Here is a 24,448-nt window from a genome sequence, read left to right on the forward strand (position 1 = left end):
GCTGTTTCACACACCTAACTCTCCTCCTTAGATGGTATAAAGCAATCAGCAATTAGCTTTTGTTCGCCCTAATGCAGATAACGACAGGTATTTTTATTACCCTTGTCGGCGTTGCTTAGAGTCTGAAATCTAGGACTACGTGTCATGGTGTCATGTACACGTCGCACAAAAGATGGTTAGATTTTTTAAAAAAAACCAAAATATGAAATAAAATATTTTTAAAAGGTATTTATACTTGTACATATTAAAATCGTATTGTTAATACATCCCGGATCCAAACCATGATGTATTTCTTTTGGTTAGCTGGTTTAAAATAAGCACAAGATTTTGTGCATCGATGTCTTATTAAAATGATCAGAAAATATAAAAAAAAAAAAGATTTGGTTAATTAAAAATAAGATGATTAAACAGAATGCTTCGATGTCATACGAGTCCTTAATTCGTTCATGGCTTTAGCCTTCAGTTTATCTAACTCTCCGACGATGTTAAATATTTCAGTCGTTGATAGACCCGTAAAGTTTATTCTGTGAAGGGTTTCCGTGACGTCGCAATTTTTTAGCTCATCGCAATCACTAGCGTCTTCCTGTAAAACGTCGTTTTGTATGGATGTCGGAGCGACGTCGCCGAAATCGAATGTTTCGTCTTGGTTTTCTATAACCGCATCAACTTCGGGTAATTTGACAGCATCAACTGCAAGTAATTTGACAGCATCAACTTCGGGTAGTTTCACAGCAACATCCGTGTCTTCAATGTCAGTCGAATTCGTAGCTACTTGTTCAGATAATGAGGTATTTTTTAAGACTTCTTCCTCGGTAAATAACGACGTCGGTTTAACAAGTTCGGCATGACGTGACGGTGTTGCCAGAAGTGCCGCTTCTTTAGCGAGGGTATCATCTTTTGGCGGCGTGGTCGAATCTAAAAGAAAGGTTTGGATGTATATTATGTAACGTACTATAGCGCGCATGTTAAACGTGATGATTATAAACTTTACTTACTTACACAAAAATAGAGCCAGGCGGTAAAAAGGTTTAAAACAGATGTAACTTCTTACCCATCATGCTTTTGTCTTCAGGTTGTGAAATAACCAACGGTGATTTAGGAAGAGCTTTCTCACGTGATGTTTGGGACGAAAAGTTACGCAAAGCATTTCGAACTGTTTTTACTTTGGGTGATCGGAATGGCAAATTTTCAATTTGACTTTCTGACAACGAACTCAAATCTCCAACTGTTAAAATATTTTGTGCTCGGACCAAGTTGCCAATACCACGAGAAAATGTTAACGAAGGGAGGACTTTTTCTATTGGTGCTGTACACTTGATCAACTCGGGGTAAACGGCGATTTTATTAGCAGAACTAACAGTTTTATCTCGAGACTAAAATGAAAAAAAGTTTACAGTAGATGACAATAATAGATTTTTAAACAAACACATACTAAGAACATGACCAACTTTCTGAGATATTAAAGAATTTTAGTTTTGACACTAATTTGAAAATTCCTGACAGAGTGGATACCCTGGTATATGCGCAAATATATAAAAGGAAGTAAAAGGAAATTTCAAATCCGAAAAATATCACATCTTTATTATCAGTCTTAATCGCCAAAATCGCAAAAATGCCTTCCCGCTTAAATTTCTGATTTTCAATGTCAGAATATGACTGAGTGGATATAAAAATTGCTTAGGAATAAAATTAACGTTGGCAGATATCCAAGACGAATATCTCTCTCACCTTTCGTTTTAGCACTGTGAACTTCTTCGTCGATACTTCGTTTTCAGCGATAGGTTTGGCCAGTTCTTCTTGTTCTAATAACTTGCAACCTTCAGGAAGTTGAAACGAAACTCGTCTTGACTACAAATAAAATTCATAGAGCTCACAACTTCACAGGTTTATACGTACATCAAATCTTTCTGTAGGTAACGCTTTGGAAAAATTAAAAATCTCCCATTATAGATATTCCCTGAAAAAAAGAATTACTAAGATTTTTTAATAAAAGTCAAGTACTACAAAGACATGGCCGACATCTAACACTCAGAATTATTTACCTGAGTCGCCTGCGTAGAGTGGCGTTTGAGCAATATAGAAAGGTAGGCGTTAGGTCCTTGTTTACCAGTAAGCATACATGATATAAAGCCAGTTGCCCGTCACGAATTTGGTATTGCGTGAAAGCTAAGATTTGTAAATTTTTTGTTTTCAAATCCGGCATCGTTTTATATAGGATGTCATGCCGCTATAGGCACTCATGCATGCTAATCTCTATGTTAGCCTAGTCAACTAAACGTTTTTTAAAAATATAGAATCCAATTGTTTTCAAACGAAAACTCAGACGGAAACAAATGTAAGAAAAAATCCATAAAATTTAAATTCCTCTCATAGCAAACCCCCCGAAATACAATCAACCAAGGAGCACAAAGTCGGTCTGATCACATCTTAAATAATACAAGAATTATTATATTTGTTTGGGTGAATGAGGCCATTTGCGCATAAAACAAAGGATTTCCTGTGATTGACCACGTGAGCAAAGAACAAGAGAATTAACCAGCTCAAGAGCGTGGTCAGTATTGTGACCACAGAAAAATCGTCCGTAACCCTGCGTAATTTTTCCCACCTTAACTATTCCGATTTCCTAGTGGTAAAAAAATTTATGCTGCGTCCCCTGGCTATTTCTATGATACTATAAAAAGATCATTAGAAAAAATATTACCTTGCTAGGTGGTGAAGGCGAGCTAGTACCATTCGTCAACCTCTTTTTCAGTATACCTAGGACGGGCGATTGCGGTATTTCACATAGCCAAGATGGACTTCCAGCGCTAGTAGTGAGAGTAGTCGCAGCTAAGGTTTCCATCTTCGTTTTAACTACAAGTGAAGGAAGGTTAGGCTTCTCGCTCACGAAGCTATTACACGTATCGCTTTTGATAATTATTTCAACGGATTTGCTTGCACGAGTTGAGTCAAATTCGACAGATGTGTTTTTTCTTAGAGTATTTCCTATTAAATCTTTTTCTTTAAATGTTTGTATTTCTTCTGACAATCTGTTAGGTACTTGCTCCAATTTATCTTTCGTGGCCTTTTCACTCGCTTCTGCAACTTCAGATATCCTCTTTTCTTCAATCGTTTTGTCGATAGTTTCCACAACAGCAGACTTGGTTGCTTCTTTAATCGTCGACTTTCTTTCCTTGATTACAGACCTTCTTGCTGACCCCGTTTTAAAATCGGCCACTACCTTACCTTTCGTACTGCCTATACTATGGCGATGTTTCACTGGATTTTTATCTTTTCTTCGTGTTCTTCCAGCAACAGGGGACGGTTTCTTATTCTTTTCGTCCTGGCTGAAATCAAACACGTCTATGACGCGTTTAGGAGAGGAATTCTCTTTGCTTTCTGTTGCGCCTATTAAAGCATCGCCTTCTGATTTCCGTCTTTTGGTTTTGTTAACAGGTGCTAAAACGTTGGAGCGTTTTCTTTTGTCGCGTTTAGGTAACTTCTGCACTACGATCTTTGCTTCGACGTGCATCTGCTGAAAATTCTTAATCGTATCACCAGGATCTTTGTTCGCTTTTGTTGCAGAATACCTTTTCGTTTCTTCGTTGGGAGGACTGATCTCCTCCACAGAGCTGGTCATTATTTTTGACACAGGTTCGTCGCACGATTTATTTTGTTTGAAATCCAGCGGAGGAGACTCATGTGCTGTGTGTGCATTTACAAGCACCTTATCAACATTTTTACACGCACTCTCCGTCCAATTTATCAGTATTTCACTAGATTTAAATACATCTTTTAAACAAATATCATCTGAGCTGGAGCACTTTTCATCTTTTTTTAAATGTGTTTTTTCATGTTTCATAGAGTCACGCAGTTGTGTTAAAATCGATTTGTTCGCTTTTAAATCCGTGTCTGTTAATTCTTGTGTTTGTGAGGAAGGAACAATGTCAGGTGAAATATCCTCAGTTGCCTCCGCGCTGGCTGTCACGTCCAAATCCTCTATGTTTTCAGCAACAGTAATATTTTCATTCTCCGTTGTAGAATTATATTTTCTTACTACGTCATCGTTATCGTCCGCTAACAAAGATTGACTCATTTCTTCTTGACTATTCTCCTTTTGGTTCCCGACCTCGTCCGTTTTCTCTTCTTTGACTTTGCCTTCCAAAGCTGGTACATCGAGTTGTGTGGTCTGATCTTGACTGAGACTATTAAATAGCGTCGTATCTTGCGATTGGTCGAGGTTATTATACATCATCGGCATGTCGCGACGTTCTCTCATTATCTCTTTCTGATGTTCCGTCAAAAGACGCTTCTTTTTTAGCGGAGAATCTTTTATCTCCACAAAGTCGGAAGAATTCTCGTTTAAGCTGATCGGCAGTTTACGGCGAACTTGTTTACCACCGAACGGCGATTTACTAATTGGAGAATTAACGACAGGTTTTACTGGCGATTTAAATAAGTTTAACTTTGGCTTCGTGTCGCTTTTAACTCCTCCACCGTGAAGGAAACTACCACGGATCTTCATTGGTGACGCTGACGTGACGGATTTTGTTTTCAACTTAGGGGAAGTGTCAACTTTAAAATGCGCAAACTGAGCCGTGTCATCTTGAGATTCGAACAAAACATCTTCCTGATTCGAAAGACGTTGCAAACCCGGTAAAACGAGAACGACTTTCGTTTTACAGTTCAATAAAGCATGTTTTAATTTCTCCGAATATTTCAAAGTATCGCTTTTACCGAAAGTTTTGTTCCAGAATTTCACCGTTCTCACCCGCAGTGGCTTTCTCTCGCTCTTTATAGACGCATAAATTAAATCTTCTAGCTTTTCTAACAGTTCAGTGGTAAAAACAATGTTCGTACTAATCTCATATGAGTCGTATATAACAGACACTAGTTTCTCTAGTTTCATGTGCAACTTGGGCGAACACTTGTACAACAATAGTTCAGTCAGAGTTGGCGATAATTCGTGCGTGCATTCCGATACAATAGTACCACTTATTACGCTTGTGTAAAAGTAGTCTAATACATCTGTTAAGTGCAATAACAACTTGTCCGCGGTTTTGTCATCCTATAAGATATACAAAAAATGGAATTTACATATAAAAGAGCTTGAACAGTTGTCAATGAATCCTTATGTTCATTTATTAATTTATTTTTAAAAAAACCTTCAAGACTTCAAATTGTAGAACGTTTTGTACACACAAAAAAAAATTACAATCAGCAATTCTGTACCAAGATCCGCGAAAACGAGGTTATATATTATTAACCGACGATTAGGCGAGGTTTTATGGGAACAGCACCTATGGCAAATTTGAAAAAAACACTCAAGCCAGATATTCTATAAACTTTTGTAATTTGAATGACGCAGCAGAAAACCTATTTTTTTTTTTATAAAAAGCGAGAAGTTTATTTAAACATCCAAAGCTCGCATTAACTATCCCTCCAATTAACCAGGTCACTACGGGGAACGATCGTTCTGTTACATCCCGCCGTTGCTCTAACTTTTAAACAGCGTGAGCGATTTTTCGTTAGCCAAAAGTATTGTCATAATGATTATATTTTTAGGATTTCCTTGTAACAGTCATTTATTTGACAGAAAAATAAAAAAATTCGTTCCACAAGACTTTACTCGTACGCCAATTTTATGCTGTCATGATTATTATTATTAGTAATTGAGATAATTTTACGCAACCGACATAAATAGTGTAATACGTCATTTGACCCTCGCCTCAGCCCACAATATCTGGCTAAACTCGTTACCAGCTCATTAAGCTTTTTTTAATAGAACAAAATAGCGTACGCTACAGACGAGTTTGCCGAACCTTCACAAGCGTGCATAATGGCGGATATCAGCGGTACGACAGAAGGTCAACAGAAAGGCCAGGTAGTGATGCAACAAGCCCGTTTTGCACTCATAAAGAGTAAAATGAGTTTTTCTCTTTCGTTATCAGTATTTTTCAGTAGGTTTTACCCTATTTGTAGATTAATGTGCTATCCGCCCCCAACAACGCATTGTAAAATTCAGACAAGTGTAAATAAAAAAAAATAAAAAATCTTAGACCAGTTTTACCTTCTTTAATTGCTCAAAAAGCTGCAGTAGTAACTTCTTTAGGGTTATTACAAATGAATTGAAATTTCCCAAAGGATTACCAAACTTTTTAGCCATTTTTGAGGGCGTCATATGAGCAGATAAAGGTTGCCGTTGTATTTCTGTAAAGTCAGCGCAACGAAGTGCTATATCAACCATTTGAAGGAGGAGCAGATGGGACTTCTGATGCTTGAAAGACTAAAGACAAAAATGTAAAAAATATGTTATATAATTTTTAATAGTATTTCTGTTTAGGAATCCTCTATATAAAGACTAAAAATCAATCGAATTTTTATTCATTTTTATAGCTGTAAACAGTGATAACAAGCTAGATTGACACTTAAGGTGGCCACAAAAATCTTTTCCGAGAAAAAAAAGATTTTGAGGATTATAAAGGAGGTTTTGCACTGAATTCAGAGGATTTTTTTCGAAGAAATGAACAATTCGAACAAAAATAGAGGATTTTAGAGGATCAGCTTATTTTTATTTTTATAGATTTCTCAAATCTATCTATTTCTGATGCCAAGAACAAATATGCTTAGGATTATTTTCATAATAAATAATTAAACAACAATTGAAATAAAACTTTTAAAGAGAGACGTATTGTTAACATAGTTGATAGAATTAAAAGTTTATCACTATAACAAATGGTAAAACTATCAAAATCTTATCAGTGTACCTGAAAAAAAATCGAGGATTGGTCACCTATTCAACCTTTTAGAGGAAAATAGAGGAACTTAGTGAGAGTTTTTTAAAAAAGAGGACTTTTGAGGATTTTAGAGGAGGGGTGTGGCCACGGTGACATTGGTATTAAAAAAGCTGCAACCGACATATTTTCCTCATGACTACAACACAATACTCTAACTAACCTTATAATCTATCAGTGCACACAGTCCTTTACAGAACTCTTCCAGACCTACATTTAACTCCACACCAGCAAGTAAGTTAACAGCTCTGCAGAATTTCTGATATGTTTCCTTCCAAACCTTAAGTAGCTCTTTCATAGTGCCATCCGGTAATTGCAGTATGTCGATAGATTTAATTGGGTATGTTAGAGCATGCAGCATAGTTGAAAAGTCGTACTTCAATGAGTTTCCTTGGTTAACATCATTGGTCTTTTTCACGTAACGATTTAATAAGATAGTCAGAGTACTCCACAACCTCCAACGTATATCTTGCAATGTAATAAAACTTAAAAAATAACGTAAAACAATTAAACATACCTTAGTATAGTAGTGGCAAAAAATAATAACTGGTTTAAAGATAGGTCTTAAATCAATAACATGCTTTTAGGGGCAACTACCCTCGTAATCACGTTACAACCATGGTCAAATATTCGTAATGTGATAAACAATAGAATTGAAAGAACTCGATCAGCACCGATTGATTGGCAATAGAGGTGTTAAATAAGTAACTACTTCTGCGTTTTTTTAAAAGCAACAACTCACCTGTTTGCTCTCTCCAGCAGAGAAAGCAAAACTTGTGTGTGTTTCAACTGGTCCGACATTGCAGAGAACACAACACCAAGCATTCGCTCATAGATAATAAAAAATCTAAAAGAATTATGTTGAAGTCAATCTTAAAAAACTACACTGTAAAATCTTTTTAAAATTTTGAAAAAAGGGCTGCTATTTTTTGCCAACCATTTTTATTTTGTTTTTCAAAACTATTTTTGGGTATATTTTACGCCCTTATTTCAAGGTTGTTTAGTTATTCAGACAAGACATTCAGGGTATCCTCCACAAAGACAGACAGACAGGTTACTATGGGTGTTTGTATTGTAACTAGAATGAGAATCAGCTAAAAATTAGGAGGCTTGGGACGAGCAAACGAGTGTGATTTTGAAAAAAAAGATTACTGATGATGAAAATGTCAAATTTGCTATTAATTAAATATGACATCATAATTTATGCAGCATAATTTAATTTGAAAATCTTTAAATGTGAATACCTTGAGAACGAAAAGAGCTTTTTAAAAATTCAAAAAGACTTGTTAACTAACTTTTTAGGCTCTATAATAAAAGTCCAACATCATTTTATACCTCAGGTTTCCATCAAAACTAACTTTAGTGTTCAAAGCCCAGTAGACATCCTGCCCTGTCAAAACACCTCCAAAAAATAAAAAACCACCTTTTGCAAACAAACATTACTCTAATTCCAGACATTCTTGGCAGACGTATCAACACTGGTAATAGATAGGTTAATTTTAAGTTTACCAGTCTTTATCATGCGTTCCACATAATAAACCCCTCAAAAACGGTAATCGAAAGAAGAAATGTCCTGGAATTCATTTTTTCGCGAAATGCATGATATTCAATTCTAGCGTAATAATAGGACGCGAAATACTATGAGAATTAGTTTCTTTATGGTATACATACAATCAGAGTTTTTATCTTTATGACCATGTTTTGAAATTTACAATAGATGTGAATTGAATGTATATTGATATTTTACCATTTTTTTTTGTATTTTTGTTGAAGACACAAAGAATACACACAGAACAACTTGAGCAAAATTATACTGTGAATTTGTTACAAAATAAAAGCTACCTCTCTTGCTCATAACCACTTTTCTCAAGAATGTTTTTACTCAGCAATAACTGAACAACAAAAATACATGGCAATCCATCTTCATTTGAGTCGTTATGTAAATCAGGTAGAGTGAGAGGTAGGATTTCTTCTGGAATAAGTGCTAATATTTTCTGGAAAAGAAGAAATATACATGGATTTAGCAAGACAAAAATTGCATACACCCGCTGCATTTACAGCCAATCTGTATTATCCAAAAAATTAACCCAGGGTAAAATATGTTCCACGGTTTCCAATTGGGTCTTAAAATATTACTTCTAGTTGGTCTTGTTTCTAAGGTGGCTGCAGTAGTGCATAGTAATAAAATCAAAAAAACAAATTTTAAACATAGAAAAACAAACAAACAAAATAGTTTAGACTCGTACCAACGTCAGAGTCACACTTAACAGTGATTGCTCAATCATTTCTTGAATTGAAATTAAAACTTTACACCACATGGCTTTAGGTGTATCTAAACCACCGAAAAATAAGTTAATTGCCCATGCCATCGAATATAACCATAGAAAGCAAAAACAAAAAAATTGGTAAACAACAACAACAACAACATCAACAATAACAAAACAACAACAATAATAACAACAACAACAGCAATAACAACAACAACAAACTTTTAGTTAGGTAGCAGAGATGTTTACCTTCGTGTCCAACAAACTTTCTCAGTGCAATCAAAAATTCCATCCATAGCTGGATTATTTTCACTTCTAAAGAAGAATCTATACTTCAGCTTGCAGCACATAATTAACTTAAAGAGATTTTTTATCCCAGAAATATTTTTTTTACCATTTTTATCACCACAAGTCTCTGTTGCATTCATGATGTACCCCAAAATTTTATGAAAATGTAGCGATATGTTTTCCTCAGAAAGCATTGGTCCTGGAAAGTGCTCTATGTAAGAAACAGTCATAAAGTTGAAGCTTTGATATATTTAGCACATCAATGAATGACATTCTTTCCTTAAAAAAAACTTACAAAAAACAAAGAAACTCTGGTATAATTTTTTCTAAATATTAATGCCCCACTTTTGATTGTGTCAGGAAAGTTGAAATATGGAAAAGATATAGTTGCATGCTTTGCTGTTTTTAGTAGGAAAAAAAAAGAGTAGCATATCAAGCGCACTTACATACAGCTCTATTTATGTACGCTATAAAACAACAAAGCATGAAATTAAAATTGTAGCACTGGTTAACACATTTGCTTGTGGATTCTAGATCTAGCGTTGAGCAAAGACCGAATTCCAATCTCTGGGTTGGGACGGTTTGGCCAAAAAGTATAATAACATCATAAAAGGAAATTTAGTTTAGTGGGCAACGTTTCGGGAGATCCTTCTCCCATCGAAGGATCTCCCGAAACGTCGCCTACTAAACTATCATGTTTAAGAAATGATAAACTTTCCACAGTAATATGAATACTGAACAAACAAACTGAAATAATATCTTCAATAATAAGGAAATTAGTTACACACCCAATTTAAAACCCCTAACACCAGTTCTTTCAGTTTGTTCCATTAGTAACTGAATAACTATCTCAGCTGAAAGTAACTTTGTTGAAGATGTGACGACATGTGGTGACTTAGGTGATCGAGCAGTTGACTTGGTTTTGCTTGATTGTTCAGGTGTTAAAGCACTTGTTGTAACAGGAAGATGCTTGTAAACATCTGGTGGAGCGAGATACACATCAAGTAGTGGAATAACCATCTATAACAAAATACAAGGTAAATAAACATTAACATGCAACAACCCTTACCTTTCCCAGATCCATATCATATCATCCATGGCATATCCCAGAGTGAAAACAGAAATTTTAGTTTAATATAGAATAAAAATAAACAGAGATAAACACCTTCTCAACATATTTGTTTATTTGGTTGTTAATTTTACATATAAGATGCCAGTTTGTTTTCAAACTTTCATTTGCTACAACTTCATTTCTGTATCGAATCTAAATAACAATTATTTTCTGTACTGATAAGCTCAGTAGATGTTCAATTTATAGCTAATAGAGATAAACTTATGTTCACAAAATAGAAATGTGAATTTTCTCTCTTCTTTTATTTGTTTTCACCTTTTCAACATTTGTGATTTTATATACTGGTAAGTGGAGGTCTATAGGAACCAAATCACATTTACAATGGAAATGTTATCTATCAACAGAATATCGTGCAAAAAAATTTTGATAAGAAAAACAAAAACCAGCAAATATTTCAGCATTGAAGGTAATGCTATGCACAGTATTATCACCATCTGTGATTGAAAACTGTTAAACTATATTAAGAATTTATTGCTTACCTTTAATGGCAGTAAAAAGATTTTTTCCATCTTTCGTGTAAATTCATCTAACAAAGCAAAATAAACAAGCAATGCCCAAATTGTTAGCAAATACTTTTTATTCACAGAAAATAATCAATGGTATATACCTGGCCTCATAAAAACAACATCAATAAGTGCTCTCCAAAGATTATTTAAAGCCAAAGTAATCTCAGGTGATTTGGATGCAAAAGACTAAATTGAAAAAAAAAACATTTGCACCTTTTATTTGTTTATTATAAATGGCAAAACCCTAAAATACCAGTACGTAAAGGAAAAAATTCTGGATAAAAAAACGAGCTTAGCATTAAAAATCACTAAAGAAAAGTCCTAAGAGAGACTAAAATTGTGTAAGTGAAGAATGTGTTATTATGATGTTGATAGTTTAGATGATTGGAAAGAAAAAACAAAACTCAACAACTTAAATTAAAATAATGTTGTTAAAATAAAAGATGGGGGATCAAAAAATTGATGTAGCTTGCAGGTTTTGGGAAAAGAAATCAGACCCAACCCTTTCAGCTTAATATAAGACACTAACTTATTCCAACAGTAAGATGTACTTTACTGTAATAAATTAGTACAGAAATAATTTCTATTTGAAACACGTACCAGCATCACTAATCAATTAAGACTTGTATAAGGAATATTACCTTTTCAGCTATCTTTAACAACGGGTTGGTGACACTTACAGGATCCAATTCAAAGAAACCCTATAAATTTTTTTACAATGTAAACACCCTTTCATGTAATACCCTACACACATAATAAAAGAAACAATGGTGCTTTTATTACCTCTCCAATCAATCGCAAAATACAAGCCCAAAGATTTAACACATGCACAGGACAGGTGTTGTTATGAAAAAAATCCTTTAGTGTTTTGCTCAATTCCTAAAAAAATATAGTGTATAGTTTAGCCGTTGTCTGTCTGTCTCTGCACAAAATAGTACTGCAAGTAGCGAGACACACAAAATGCGGAATAGAAAGGACGGGCAAAACTGTGGATTTACCCATGGACCACTGACTAGCATAATAATAATGCACCATCATAAAAAGAGCAAAACAAGTTGAGGACACTTAAAATTTCACAACTCACTCTTTGATTTAGTTGATCCAGCAAATATGTTTGAACAAACTGCTGCGAAGGCAAGAAAGTTAAACTAGCTTCGATAACCTCTAAACCAATATCTCTGTTCTATATATAGAAAAAATAAGCTTTAGAAGAATTATAAACAAAATGAACAAAGAAAATACAAAAAATAATATTACAATAACACAACTTTTTATGACATATCATTATTATAACAGCTTGTTTTAATATATCTCCTGTTAACAGACTGTTGGGGTGTGGTAGAGCGTTTGCCTCCAGTGCGAAAGGTCTTGGGTTCAAACCCGACCTAGTCATGCCAGAGATTATAAAAGTGAGAATCGATCCTTTCTGCTTAACATTCATCATAGCTCGGATAGGAGCTTTAAATGCACTAGGACTTTCTTCACAGGACCCTCATTGATAACAGTTCTATTAGGAACTGAAAAGGCCTTTCCGGGTAAATAATAATAATAATAATAAAATTCCTCATAGCTCAACATTTTTATCAGAATACATACTTTTGGAACAGCACTAGTCGCTAGATGAAATACTTTTGGAATCCATAATTTCGAATGTTCTTTCATTTCATTTGGACACTGTTCACACAATCTAAAGCATTAAGGGATAATAAACTATAAAATAAACAAAGGTTACAGTCAAGAGTCTCCTAAAATCACAAAACGGTTTGGCATTACTTAAAAGTCTTTATATCATGAAGTTTTATAGGGTTTCTTTTAACAATACCTTTTTATAGTCTTTAGTCCTTCATTAAAGATAGTTCCAGATTTATTCTTTTCCTCTGTACACATGTCAACAAACAATGATATAATTTTCACAACCTGAAAAAAAATTACTGGAAAATAAAGGAGGTATAGAAATTTCAAAATATACATAATACGTTTTGCAAAAAAATTGTTCATCTTGTTTTTCAAAGTAAATTTTGGTTTACAATGTAAATCACTACATGATTCAGGCCATTCCTTGAGACGAGTGCGATCGCATGCGCACTCGCCCGCAAACTGGTGAAAAAATTTACGAGTGCTTTTTATCGCACTCGTAAATTATTTCTTTTTCTAAAATATTATAGAATGATGAAAAGAGCTATTAAACCTAAAGTAAAAATTCTGTTTTTTATGTATTTTTTTAGCATAAAAATAAACAACATAATATTTATCACGGGTTGTCTGTAACAGCGATGTACGGAACAATCTTTTCTAATGTTTATAGAATTTTGTTATCTATTTATATCTCAGCAATCACAGTGTGCACGATAAAATGAATGGCGGCAATAAAAAGGAGATAGTTGCGTGTGTCTAATTAATTGTATTTTATATTTATTTTTGATATTCTCTGTGGCCACCTGTTGCTTGAAGGTAGCGAACATAAAATTATCAGAAATAAAATTATCATCTATACTATTTATCTATTTATTTTAACATCAATATTTTCAACAGGAATTAATAATTAAGTCCTGGGCACTAGGTTGTGAAATACATGTCAATTAAACTTAAAAATGATACCTGCTATATTGCTCTATTACCAGAAGCAAATCATTTCAATGTGCTCAATGTGATTGCAAAGATATAAATAGATTAGAATTACATTCAACACAAAAGAAAAATGATCTCCAGCATTGTGTTTCAGAGAGAGCTCATAACATTAGCAAGCAATAGAAAGTAAAAACAATTTCACAACATTTTTTTGAATAGCAGAAAAAAAGATGTTGTGCAATAATTGAAATGTATTTTTATATTTTCACCACTAGGTGGCTGAAGAAAACACCTTCTTGGTGGCCCACAAATATAATTGTTCGTACACAAGAAAAGTATGACGTGAATATTCATCTTTATGCCCTTCAAAATAAATATTGTTTTATTCATACACAATGAGAGTGCACAACTCAAAATCTTCCTTTTATATTTCTTTTAATCATATATTTCTTGCAAGACTTAAACCTCATTTCTATACAGCTTAAATAACATATAATGTTGTGGTAAACAAAAAAAAGTTAAGTGTGAATCACACTTGCAGATATTCATATCGCACTTGTAAATTTTGCTTACGAGTGCGATTTTTCACACACCATAGCACTTGTAGCTCTGGCATAGTTTTATTCAAGAAATGGCCTGATGATTCTGTAATCAGTACTTGTTTTCTAAACTAGTACTTGACAGAAATAAAACAAAAGAATCGTTTAGCAAATCAAAACATTTACAGAAATTTACTTATCTACTTTAGTTCCTATGTTAGTCAAGGAAATCATGGTTAAAAGATTTGAGGCATCTTTTATATGCTGTTTTTGCTAGTGAAATTTAACAGCAAACAAATGATCTTACTTTTGCCCTATGCCTATACAAAACAAAGGGAGATGTTATTCGTTAAATTTACAGCCTTTACACCTTGAAAATGGTACAGTTTAAAATACTAATGTTAAAACATATTGGAAGGATAATTTATCACTCTCAGTAAAACGAACCAGATGAGTAAGCTTGATTTATTTTTATTGGCAAAACCTATTTAAATTTACATTTGTTTCATTAAAAAACTTACATGCTCAGACATAATTTCTGCTTTTATTCGCTGATGACTTAAACACCAGAAACATCGAACGTATACAGATTTCTCATGCTCTGTTTTCAATGTGCTGCAGATTTCTACAAAAACAATAGCATTGTTAAAATTTAAACTATTCACTTTGAGAACACATGAATAAACAAGTGATACTATTCACCCTTGTTACTGTAAGTTAACCATAGTGGGATGAAGGGAAAAATTTTAGACGGAAGTTTTTACTACTTTCTTAGTCTCGATTGATCTATCACCTTTAGGGGGACAAGAAATGATGGTTATAAATTACAAATTCCATTCACAAAACTCAAATATGCAAAATCTGGTTTCTTTTCAATGGGTGTTACACTATACAACGAGCTACCATTAAATATTCGTAAAATTGAAAATTTTAATTTGTTTAGGAAAAATGTTTTGAAGATTTTTAACCGTTGATTTGATTTTGATTTATATCCGATAGTCCCATACTCCATTGGATAGTACAGAGTTGTCTGTTTGATTTAACGTGCTTATTTTTCCTGCGGAGACTTAACTTCAGTTGTGATATTTTATTTGTAGCCTGTTAGTTTCATAAACAGACATTTGCTGTTTATTCTATCATCTCACACAATCTGGCAGTTTTAGCTAATTTTAAGACTTTTTAACTAGTTTTATTTTTATTGCTTATATAATATATATTTTTACCTTACTATATTTAGATTTTTATTTTTAAAGACAGGACGTTTGTCAACAGCAATATTGTATATATTGAAAATCTATATCCTGTATAAAAATTGTTTATAATAATAATAATAAAATTTGGTGGTGCACTAATTTTCCAATAACTAATGGTATTTATAGTACATAATTCTTATTTAGCAGTATATAGTGAAAACATAAATAATAATTTGCAAGAAATTGTCCTCTTGCTCAGAAGAGTTGTCATTCAAAATACATGATGCAACAACATAAAATCTCCATTTTTATAAAAAAGTGCAAGCTGCCAGTGACATACATACAAAATTCTTAAAAATACTTTGCTGAAAATCTACCCTAATTAAATTCATGAAAAATGTTACCTATATGGCTACTTAGTAAGGTATTATGTTAACTTTGAAATACAGAGGAAAAGAAGGGTTTTTACATAGAGTTTCAGTGAAAAGAAATTGCTCATTATACATGGAAATCTGATAAAATATCTAGATTTGGCTTTGTTTATAGTTAAAGGGTGGCTACGAACAACTCACGCGACTGACGTCATTTTTTCAATCTTTTTTACGTCCATTTTTGATACCATTGTATTGTAATTTTTGATACCATTGTATTGCAACTTTTACGGTTAGGTTTTTTTACTACTGAAGATTGTCGTCTGTGTGACGACATGAAACTATTAGTTTAGAAAATACAAACAATTGTTTTCTTTACTTGTGTTGTAGAAATTATTACCTTTATTTTTATTTTTAACATTGATTTTTGAAAATTTATAACACAGTTATCTTGATAAAGGTATCCTTATGATGCGTAAAGTGTTGTCCTTAGGGGTCATCTAAAAATTCTGTGCCAATTCAGCTCGTCAAAAATCGTCTCCGAAGTTGAATAACATTCGTCTGTTTGAATTCATAGGAGACGATATTATTGCTAGAAAAATTCGACTAAAATCGAATTTAATTAGGCTCTAATTTATCTAACTTTTTTTGATCGAAAAATTTCAATTCGTCTTTTACAAAGAGTAAAAAATATAAAAAAGTGATACCTTTTAATGTGTCACCCAATATGTCATCTTTACAAAATCTAAACATTAAAAAAAAAACATTCCCTCTAACAATAAAATGTTTACATTATATTTTTATCTTAATTTACAAATCCTATTATGCAGGCTGAGTTGCAGTACTAACACTCTGAATTTCCTTAACTTATTTGCTCCTAACAGAACTGAAGTGATTTCATGTGTTAATCTTATATGCTATTTTGATCAACAAGCTCTATCCAACATGACCACATTACCATTTAAATTTGATAGTTGCTTCATCATAATTTTATTACGTCAAACAAAAACGCAGGATGCAGACAATGTGGGTAAAAAAATTGAGTTGAGTTTCCTACTGTCCCGCTTTTGTAAATTAGAAACAAAAGTTTTTGTTAACAAAAGAGAATTGTATCCAAGCAAAATGAGTTGATATCACAGCCATTATACTAAATATTGGATAATAAAGCACAAACAATTAAATACCAGTAATATTATTTTTTTTACAGTTGGAGATGTAATAAAATACAAAATTTGTTAGGTGTACATGGTGATGGAAACAATGTTTGCTTGAAAACTGATTGGTTAAAAACAAAATAGCAGAGAGTTTATATAATATGTAGCACTAGCTAGAATCTTGATTTAAGACTTATCTTGAATTAAGTCCACCTCTTTTTGACAGTTTTTGGCCACTTTTTGATGGTTGTTGTGAGTAGTTGCATTAAAATTAAAAAAAAAAAAATATTACCCAAGAACATCTTCATTGGACATAATTTGACCAAGTACTGATAGTCCAGCTTCTATGATAGCCCTTCCTGAAGACTTTATGTGTGACTATAAAAAAGAGTTGAACATAACAATGACATGTGAATGTTTTATGTTATTTGTATAAAACATTTTCGAAATTTTTGAATATTGGGCACACTGGTTTTTAACATTTGACATCACACATTTTTTTTATGTATGCAAAAGGCATCTAGAAGTAAGGTCATTCCACAATAGAATAAAATCACTGAAATCACTTCCAATATTGATGAAATTTGGTACATAATCTAAATTGAATAGTACGGTAATGTGTACCAATTTTTAGCTCTCCTTATGGTTATGAAGATATAGACACTAAGTGGGACGTAGTGTCTATATTGTGCTATGTCTATATTGCCCTTTATTGTTCTTTATAGCGTCCTACAAAATCACTTTTCAACGCTGCAACATTTTTATAAGGGGAAGACACTTATTCTTCTTTAAATTCAATGAAATTTAGTACTTTACTAAGCTTCATTCATTTTGGATAAATAAGTGTCTTTACCTCATAAAAATGTTGCGGCAATGCAATATTAATTCATAAAAGGGAGTACAATCGTAAAGATAACATAACAAAATCTAGCTCTGTATCAAATTTTACAATATTTGGAGAGGTGGGTGTCACACCCTAGTGATTTTATATGAAATGACCAAACCACCTGATGGTTTTAAATATATATTCTTAATTTGAATTTGAAGCTGAGCACATAAATTAAACATCTTAAACATACACTTTACCTGAAGAACTGGCAAAAATGTGTTGATTTGACTGGAGACACAATTAACAGTAGTGTGCTTGTCAGTCTGGAAATGTCTAAAGTTTAAAAAAGGACAGTATTCATTTCTATCGTTAAAAGCTTGTGTTTTATATTTCTGACTACAATCTTAGACTGCTGTTTTGTATATTAAACAAAAATAAAACTTTGTACGAATTAAATGGCAATAAAATCCATGTCAGCTAGTCTAGGGCAAGCACTTTTTAAATAAAAATATTATTTCTTTATTACTTTCTTTAAACCAAAAACTGTTTAAAATTGCTAGCGTAGTACTCACGAAAATAACGTTAAATATGAATCCACTTTGTCCTCAGGTTGTACTTCAGTTGAATAAATAATTTTTATCAAATGGTCAATGGACTCTGAAATATCACTTGAGTTAGTCATTTTTTAATTCTAAAAACAAAAAATAAATTTGAAAATGATTTGAATCTGTATATTAATAATTATGAGGCTTTTTTCCAGAAAATTTCCAGAAAAGACCTGGCACGATTGGGGTGGTTTCTATAACTATAAAGCTTGTCTTTCAGTTTGTAAAGGGGATTAGTCTCCTATGCTTGCAAAAGACATTGGTTATATTTAAGTCGTGATTATTATTGCCTGCCTATGAAAACCAACATTTACCAACCCTCCCATAATTGTCATATTGAATTTTCCTCTACTAATTATTTCATGCCACCAACACACAAGTCTATCAATAAGGAAATAACACCCAAGCAATAAATCCCTCAACCAATGTTACAAAAATTTAGACTTGGCGAGCAAGATAAAATTGATTTCCATGTGAAATGATTTGAATTTGCTTAGCCAGACAAACTTTTTGTAAAATTGGGGGAGCAATTATTGGCTCAGCTAGTTTCTCATTTCTCAGAATTAGGTCAGTCTGTGTGAGCAATAGCAAGCACTTTCCCCTTATTGATAGGTCTGAACACGTTCACAAATGGAGGATATGAACTACCATTTTTCCTAAATCATTGTGGCATAAACATGTGGACATCGTTGAAACCTAAATCGATTGCTAAACGTCTTCATTTGAAGCTATACAGACAACTCAATTAAACCTGTTGTGGGAACACCAACACAACACATCCTGACACATTGTTTCTGTGTGAAGGTCTTCCTAGCAATTCACTTGCCTCTTGCAAGCTCTGATCAGAGGTAGCACCTTCTTTGTCAGCCGATTAGGCAAGTACTGTGGTGATAGAAGTCATCGTAGTCTTTTGAAAACACGAGGGCATGAGAACCATGGTATTATATCAATCATAACCTCTAAGAAACTGCAAAAGCATTGACTTAAAGTGGATCTTTTTTCAGACGTCTATTTAATCTGTTTATTTTACCTGAGGCTGCACTAATTATTAAATATTGTTAAAAAACTTGGCAACATTAAAATTATTTTGATATATACATCAGAAGATCTATGTTTTCAGGAAACAGTGAAGAGAATTTATGAATATAAAACTCTAGGTAAATTTATGAAACGAAAGTTCTAGATACAGCACAATGCAGCATATAGTCATCATTGTAAGATTTCACAAACTGTTAAATGAAATAATGGCTAAATCTGCAAATGGTACCAAAAACATTCTTGCCAGAAAAAAACTTCAAGTGTTTATTTTAAGTCACCCAAACTCACCCTTATTTCAACAAGTAAGCACATACAAACATTCACTAAGCTTTTTAACTACATCCTTACATAATTGTCCAAGACTTTTACATGCAAAAATGTAACAAGTTAAAAGACAAGGTTATGGAAATACATAACGTAAGTCAAGGCGCATGAACCAGTTAATAATGAAGGAAAATATGAAAATTTAAGCAGAAAAGATCTCCACAGTATAATAAGCGACTATTATACTGTACGTACCATATTAGTATCCTGTATCACATGTCCTGTATTGGCTATCCTGTTGCAGGGTAATATCAAATCAAATATATGTATTTCATGGAATAAGGTACATGGAATGTTAGCTAGCTAACTACTATATTATATATAAAATATATATTACCCCCACACTGTTAGAATTCCAGAGTTGGGTAGACTGTCCTAGACTTCCATTCGTGGTGTGTGTGAGAAACTCCACTAGTGGCTACACACTCACTGGATGACAGACAATACATAAGCAGTGCAAAAATAATAGATAAAAATTGGTACGATTTTGTAGCTTAGCTGGAGCTAGAATTAGTTAGCTAAATCAGATTATAGAAGTAATTTTTTATTAATAAGAGAAGTGTTTCTATTTAGAGAAGAAGAGAGGAATATGGGCCATCGTAATAATAATCTCTATCTATTATCTCAAACGTTCGTGCAGGTAAGATTAGTCATCACAGTTCACCTAACTTCTTCAGGCTGCATGCACAAGCTATTCCCGCCATCATTAGCCCGGGAAATTTGTTTTGCTTCTGTTGCGCCCAGATTGATTGCGATTGTACCGCAATACCATAGGATTTATTAGAAGCGTAAATAATAATCCCCTGCTCCTAGAACTGGTTTCTACGTTTTACACCGGGAAAGATAAAGAAAGATGGTTTCCACATTTCTACTTCATGATTCGTTTTACTTTCTGGTTGCGTTAATTTTTGAGGAATAGTTTTTGTACCATTTACATTTTTTTCAGATCCTGGCAAACCTTATCCCAGAACTAATTACTAGTTAATTTTTTCGTCTGTTTTGACAAAATAAAGAAACCTAACAAGCCCTAAGACGAGGGTTTTAACTTTTTTGTTAAAGCTTGAAGTTTTGTTTGACGCTTGGTTTGAGATGTTCACAGTATTATCTAAATGCCGGCCTATATGCTATTCAAAACTAGGCTCTAAATTGCAGAATGTTGAGCGTATGTAGTGTGCAACCTCGACTAGGTGTCGAAGAGCCTGATGACAAGGTTGACGTATTGTAGAAATGTGATGGCGCAAAAATTTAAAGTCATAGTTGATCGTGAGAAAAAGGTACGTTGTCTTTTAAAAAATACAGTAAGAAATTTTAAAACATAGTTTTCAGCTCGCCTATATAGAGAAACTATCCTTCGACTTGCACTGACGTTTTAGCAGACTTCGACATATTAAGGGTGTTTCTAGGAGAGGCCCGGCGGAGCAATTTTGAAAGTTGGGGGCTAAATTATTCAGTATCAAAGAGGGCCAACGATAGTTGGGGCCGACAGGCTAAAAAAAAATTTTAACTTTCGGCTCCCACGATTGGCTAAAACATACTTCAAATCCCTCGAAAGCCTTCACAAAATGCAGGAGATTATATAGAAATGTAGAAACGCCATGTATTAAGTAAGATATATTTTCAAAATAAGCAATAATATCAAAGAAAAAATAAAGATAATACAGGCATAGTATATGCCAACCACTAGTCCTCCTTTGTAAATTTCCGATTAATCTCTTTCTATTGTCATCCGAATGAACAAATGCGTTGGCAATTTTCATCAGGTCTAGTTTGTCAGTCCTATCTTTGTGGAAATTGAGAATCGAGATGGAGTTGAAACGAGCTGGAGGCTTTGTTGATCACATCCAGATTTTTACTCTTCTCGCCAAAGAGAAGGTTCGCTCGGCTGTGGCACTAGATGCTGGATTTACCGCCAAAATTCTGCAGATTTTACAAACGTTAACCAGAAATTTCTTCTCCTGGGTTTTCCAAGCCTCATTTCTTTCAACAAATCATGGAAATGTTTTATCTGCTTATCCATTAAAACTTTCAATGTTGCAAGCTCTACATGAACACTTATGTTAACATCACTTCCATAATTCTCACAAGCAATCTTTATTTCAGCCGATGTTTCCCCACCTTTCAATGTTTTGATCAGTAAAGATTCCAAATTTTCAAACACTAAGAAGGACGGTTGGTCAAAACGGTCACGCACACAAGATATCAAAACATCAATGGCTTGGTAAAATGGCTTTCGATAATGATCACGAGGGTTAGGGAGGGGTGTGCTGCGGATCTGCTTTAGTATCCGTCAAGGAAATCCAGTATCGAGTATCTTGGTTCTTTTCGCTTTTTTTCAGGACAGGTTCTTCCACGAATTAAAACTTCTGAATTTCCTCCAAACATAAATCATAGAGGGCGGCGAAACTTTCCGAATTACGCATATTAGATATGGTTTCAATAGTAAGCATGGCCAAGTCTACTGCTAACAGCTGGTATCTTCTTACTTTGTAGTGTCTCTGATAATTTTTCAGTGTGTAAGTAGAGCAGCTTTCCAAGTTTCAATCCTAAATAGAAACTAAATGTCTCTATTTGTGCTTTACATCCTATGATTCTTGATATTACATCTCTGCTAAGGCTAGATACCTTTATACAATCATCTAAGAATTTGTACAAAAAGTAATAGTTATCAATAATTCTTTGGAAGCAATTCGCTCATACTGTCCATCTAGTTGGGGAAAGCTTGCTGATATGGTGTATGTGCACGTCCTTTTCATACGTTACTTTTATCGACTCCAACTTTTGTTCTCGTTTAGGCGAGTATTTAATCAGAACTGCAATTTTGCCACTTGTATCCATGGATAGAATCTTGGATTCCTTTGTTGTTTGTTTCACTAAAAGGCTCAGTGAATGACAATGGCAGTGCGTAACAAATGCTTCAGGTTGAATATTAAGTATTTACTTCGCTACACCTGACGTCTTCCCAAGCATATTGCTAGCACCATCATAGCACTGGCCTCTACAGTTATCTAACGAAATTCGTGTTCGCAGCAAAACATCCGTTATAGCAGAACCACGTTATAGTGAACGTATAGTATAGTTATAGTGAACGTTATAGTGCCACTCTTCATATTTTCAAGCTCGTAGAAACCCAAGAAATCTTCATTAATATTGAACGATTCGTCAACCCACCTTAGGCATAATGTCAACTGCTCCTTATTGGAAATATCCGTGTACTTGTCGCATATGGTTGCGTAAAACGAATGTCTAGTTTCATCAGTCAAATCACGCAAGATCTGATGTGCCATTAACTTGAGAATCTCGTTTTGAATGTCATGTGATGTGTATTTCTCTGTTTTCTTTTTCAACCATTCTTTCAGTTTCAGAAAGTCATCACTTCTCAATTTAAGAAGTTGCATGAAATTGGAATTTTCGTCACTTTGGTCTCCCCTCAATGCAAACCGTTGTCGACCAAGAATTTGTAGTATTTTATCATTTTTATTAGGCAATTTCGGTTTACTTGCTGGTCATTTCTTGGATATTCCCGCACTGAGGTATTGTTATCTCGAAAGTTAACGCTGCTATGTGACATTTCGATTTTTAACGATCTTTGAACCTACGTAGAGCCTTTTTCCAAATACGAAAACCACTACTAAAGAATGCCCCATCCTTGTTTTTTTCAATATCTAAGATCTTTAAAAGATTCTTACAAATGCAACACGTAACAGAGTCTTTTATTTCATTGTAATCCAACCAGCTAAATTCTTTGAACCATCGAGATTGGAAAGAGCGGGTTGCTTTCCAAAAGCAGTTTTTGGAGAAACAAAAGAGCTGCTTGGCTGGCATGGTTTTGTAGCCACCAGTAACGTTGCTTTATAAATCGAGAATTGACTTTGCTCCGTGTTACTGGCTTCACTCACAACAATATTAGTTTCAACGTTAGTTTCTTTTCCAACGATTTCAATGCAAGCTGGTTTAAAATAATTTTTGATGGCCTTCATGTTGAATGATCACGTGTTCATTATCCTTTCTACTTTTTCTGGGGTACTAATTATAACATTTTGCCAAATACTTCGTAAAATAAAAACACCTGCAATAGAGAGTCCTTAATCTATATTTATCGTCGACGTGAAACAGAAGCCAATATAATGTATTTATTTGGAAACAACAATTTTGCTGTATAATGGTAGCAAAAATACAGGGCATATGTATATATTGATCAATTAATAACTCATTAAACACATAATAACCTTACAAAAATAACATCACTTCTATATCTGAAGCTAGATTTCCCAATATGCAGAAACATATTGGTCCGAGGGAAACAGGTGAAAATAGCGTTAGGTGTTGTAATTTCCTGGGAATCGTATGAGGAGGGCGAGGGTGAGTTTTTAAGCAAATAACAGAAATTAGTGTTTTTATGCTTTAATCAGTAGGGTTTCACTCAATATTAACTCCTTGAGGGTCAATTGTTCTCTATCTTTAGAATTAACTAATGTTTCAATGCTGAAAAATGTCGTAAAAACCATAATAGGACCTTTTCTGCTTAGCAATTTGCGCATAAATCCGCCGCTTTCAATCGAGCGTCTTTGTTCCCTGTCATTGTGCAAAATATCGGAAAAAGTAATGATCCAATGCCGAGAAAAACTGGTAACGGACACACAGACAGACACATGTCATTTTATGTCATCTGAAGGAGGTAGGTCCAACAAACATATCGTTAGAACAAACTGTTTAAATTAAAGCAAATCGAATGATCTTATTAACCTAATCTTCCTGACACTTTCCTGACATGTCGACAACCCTGCTTCATAAAGAAAAAAAGAAGGCTGCCTTTTTAAAGCCCCTCTTCCTTTCGTTTGGTGTTATCAAAGAAACCTTCTCC

At 33.7% G+C, this 24,448-nt stretch overlaps 1 protein-coding gene across 1 annotated transcript; it reads right to left on the bottom strand.

The window, feature by feature from the left end:
* Positions 1–203: 203 nt before the first annotated feature.
* On the bottom strand, positions 204–18,335 carry LOC130621179 (telomere-associated protein RIF1-like). The gene is made up of 25 exons (XM_057436498.1): positions 18,193–18,335; positions 17,878–17,953; positions 17,084–17,169; positions 16,345–16,382; positions 14,595–14,698; positions 12,789–12,883; positions 12,563–12,653; positions 12,051–12,149; positions 11,750–11,845; positions 11,608–11,667; positions 11,068–11,152; positions 10,940–10,986; positions 10,494–10,592; positions 10,117–10,348; positions 9,435–9,539; positions 9,290–9,355; positions 9,020–9,105; positions 8,616–8,767; positions 7,516–7,620; positions 6,937–7,258; positions 6,050–6,265; positions 2,702–5,047; positions 1,729–1,848; positions 1,052–1,373; positions 204–915 (listed from the first exon to the last, which is right to left on the bottom strand). The coding sequence occupies exons 1-25, from the start codon at positions 18,300–18,302 to the stop codon at positions 404–406; spliced, it is 5,670 nt and encodes a 1,889-aa protein (XP_057292481.1). The 5' UTR covers positions 18,303–18,335; the 3' UTR covers positions 204–403.
* Positions 18,336–24,448: the final 6,113 nt, after the last annotated feature.

This window comes from Hydractinia symbiolongicarpus, chromosome 12 (genome assembly GCF_029227915.1).
Source record: "Hydractinia symbiolongicarpus strain clone_291-10 chromosome 12, HSymV2.1, whole genome shotgun sequence".
Classification (NCBI taxonomy): Eukaryota; Metazoa; Cnidaria; class Hydrozoa; order Anthoathecata; family Hydractiniidae; genus Hydractinia; species Hydractinia symbiolongicarpus.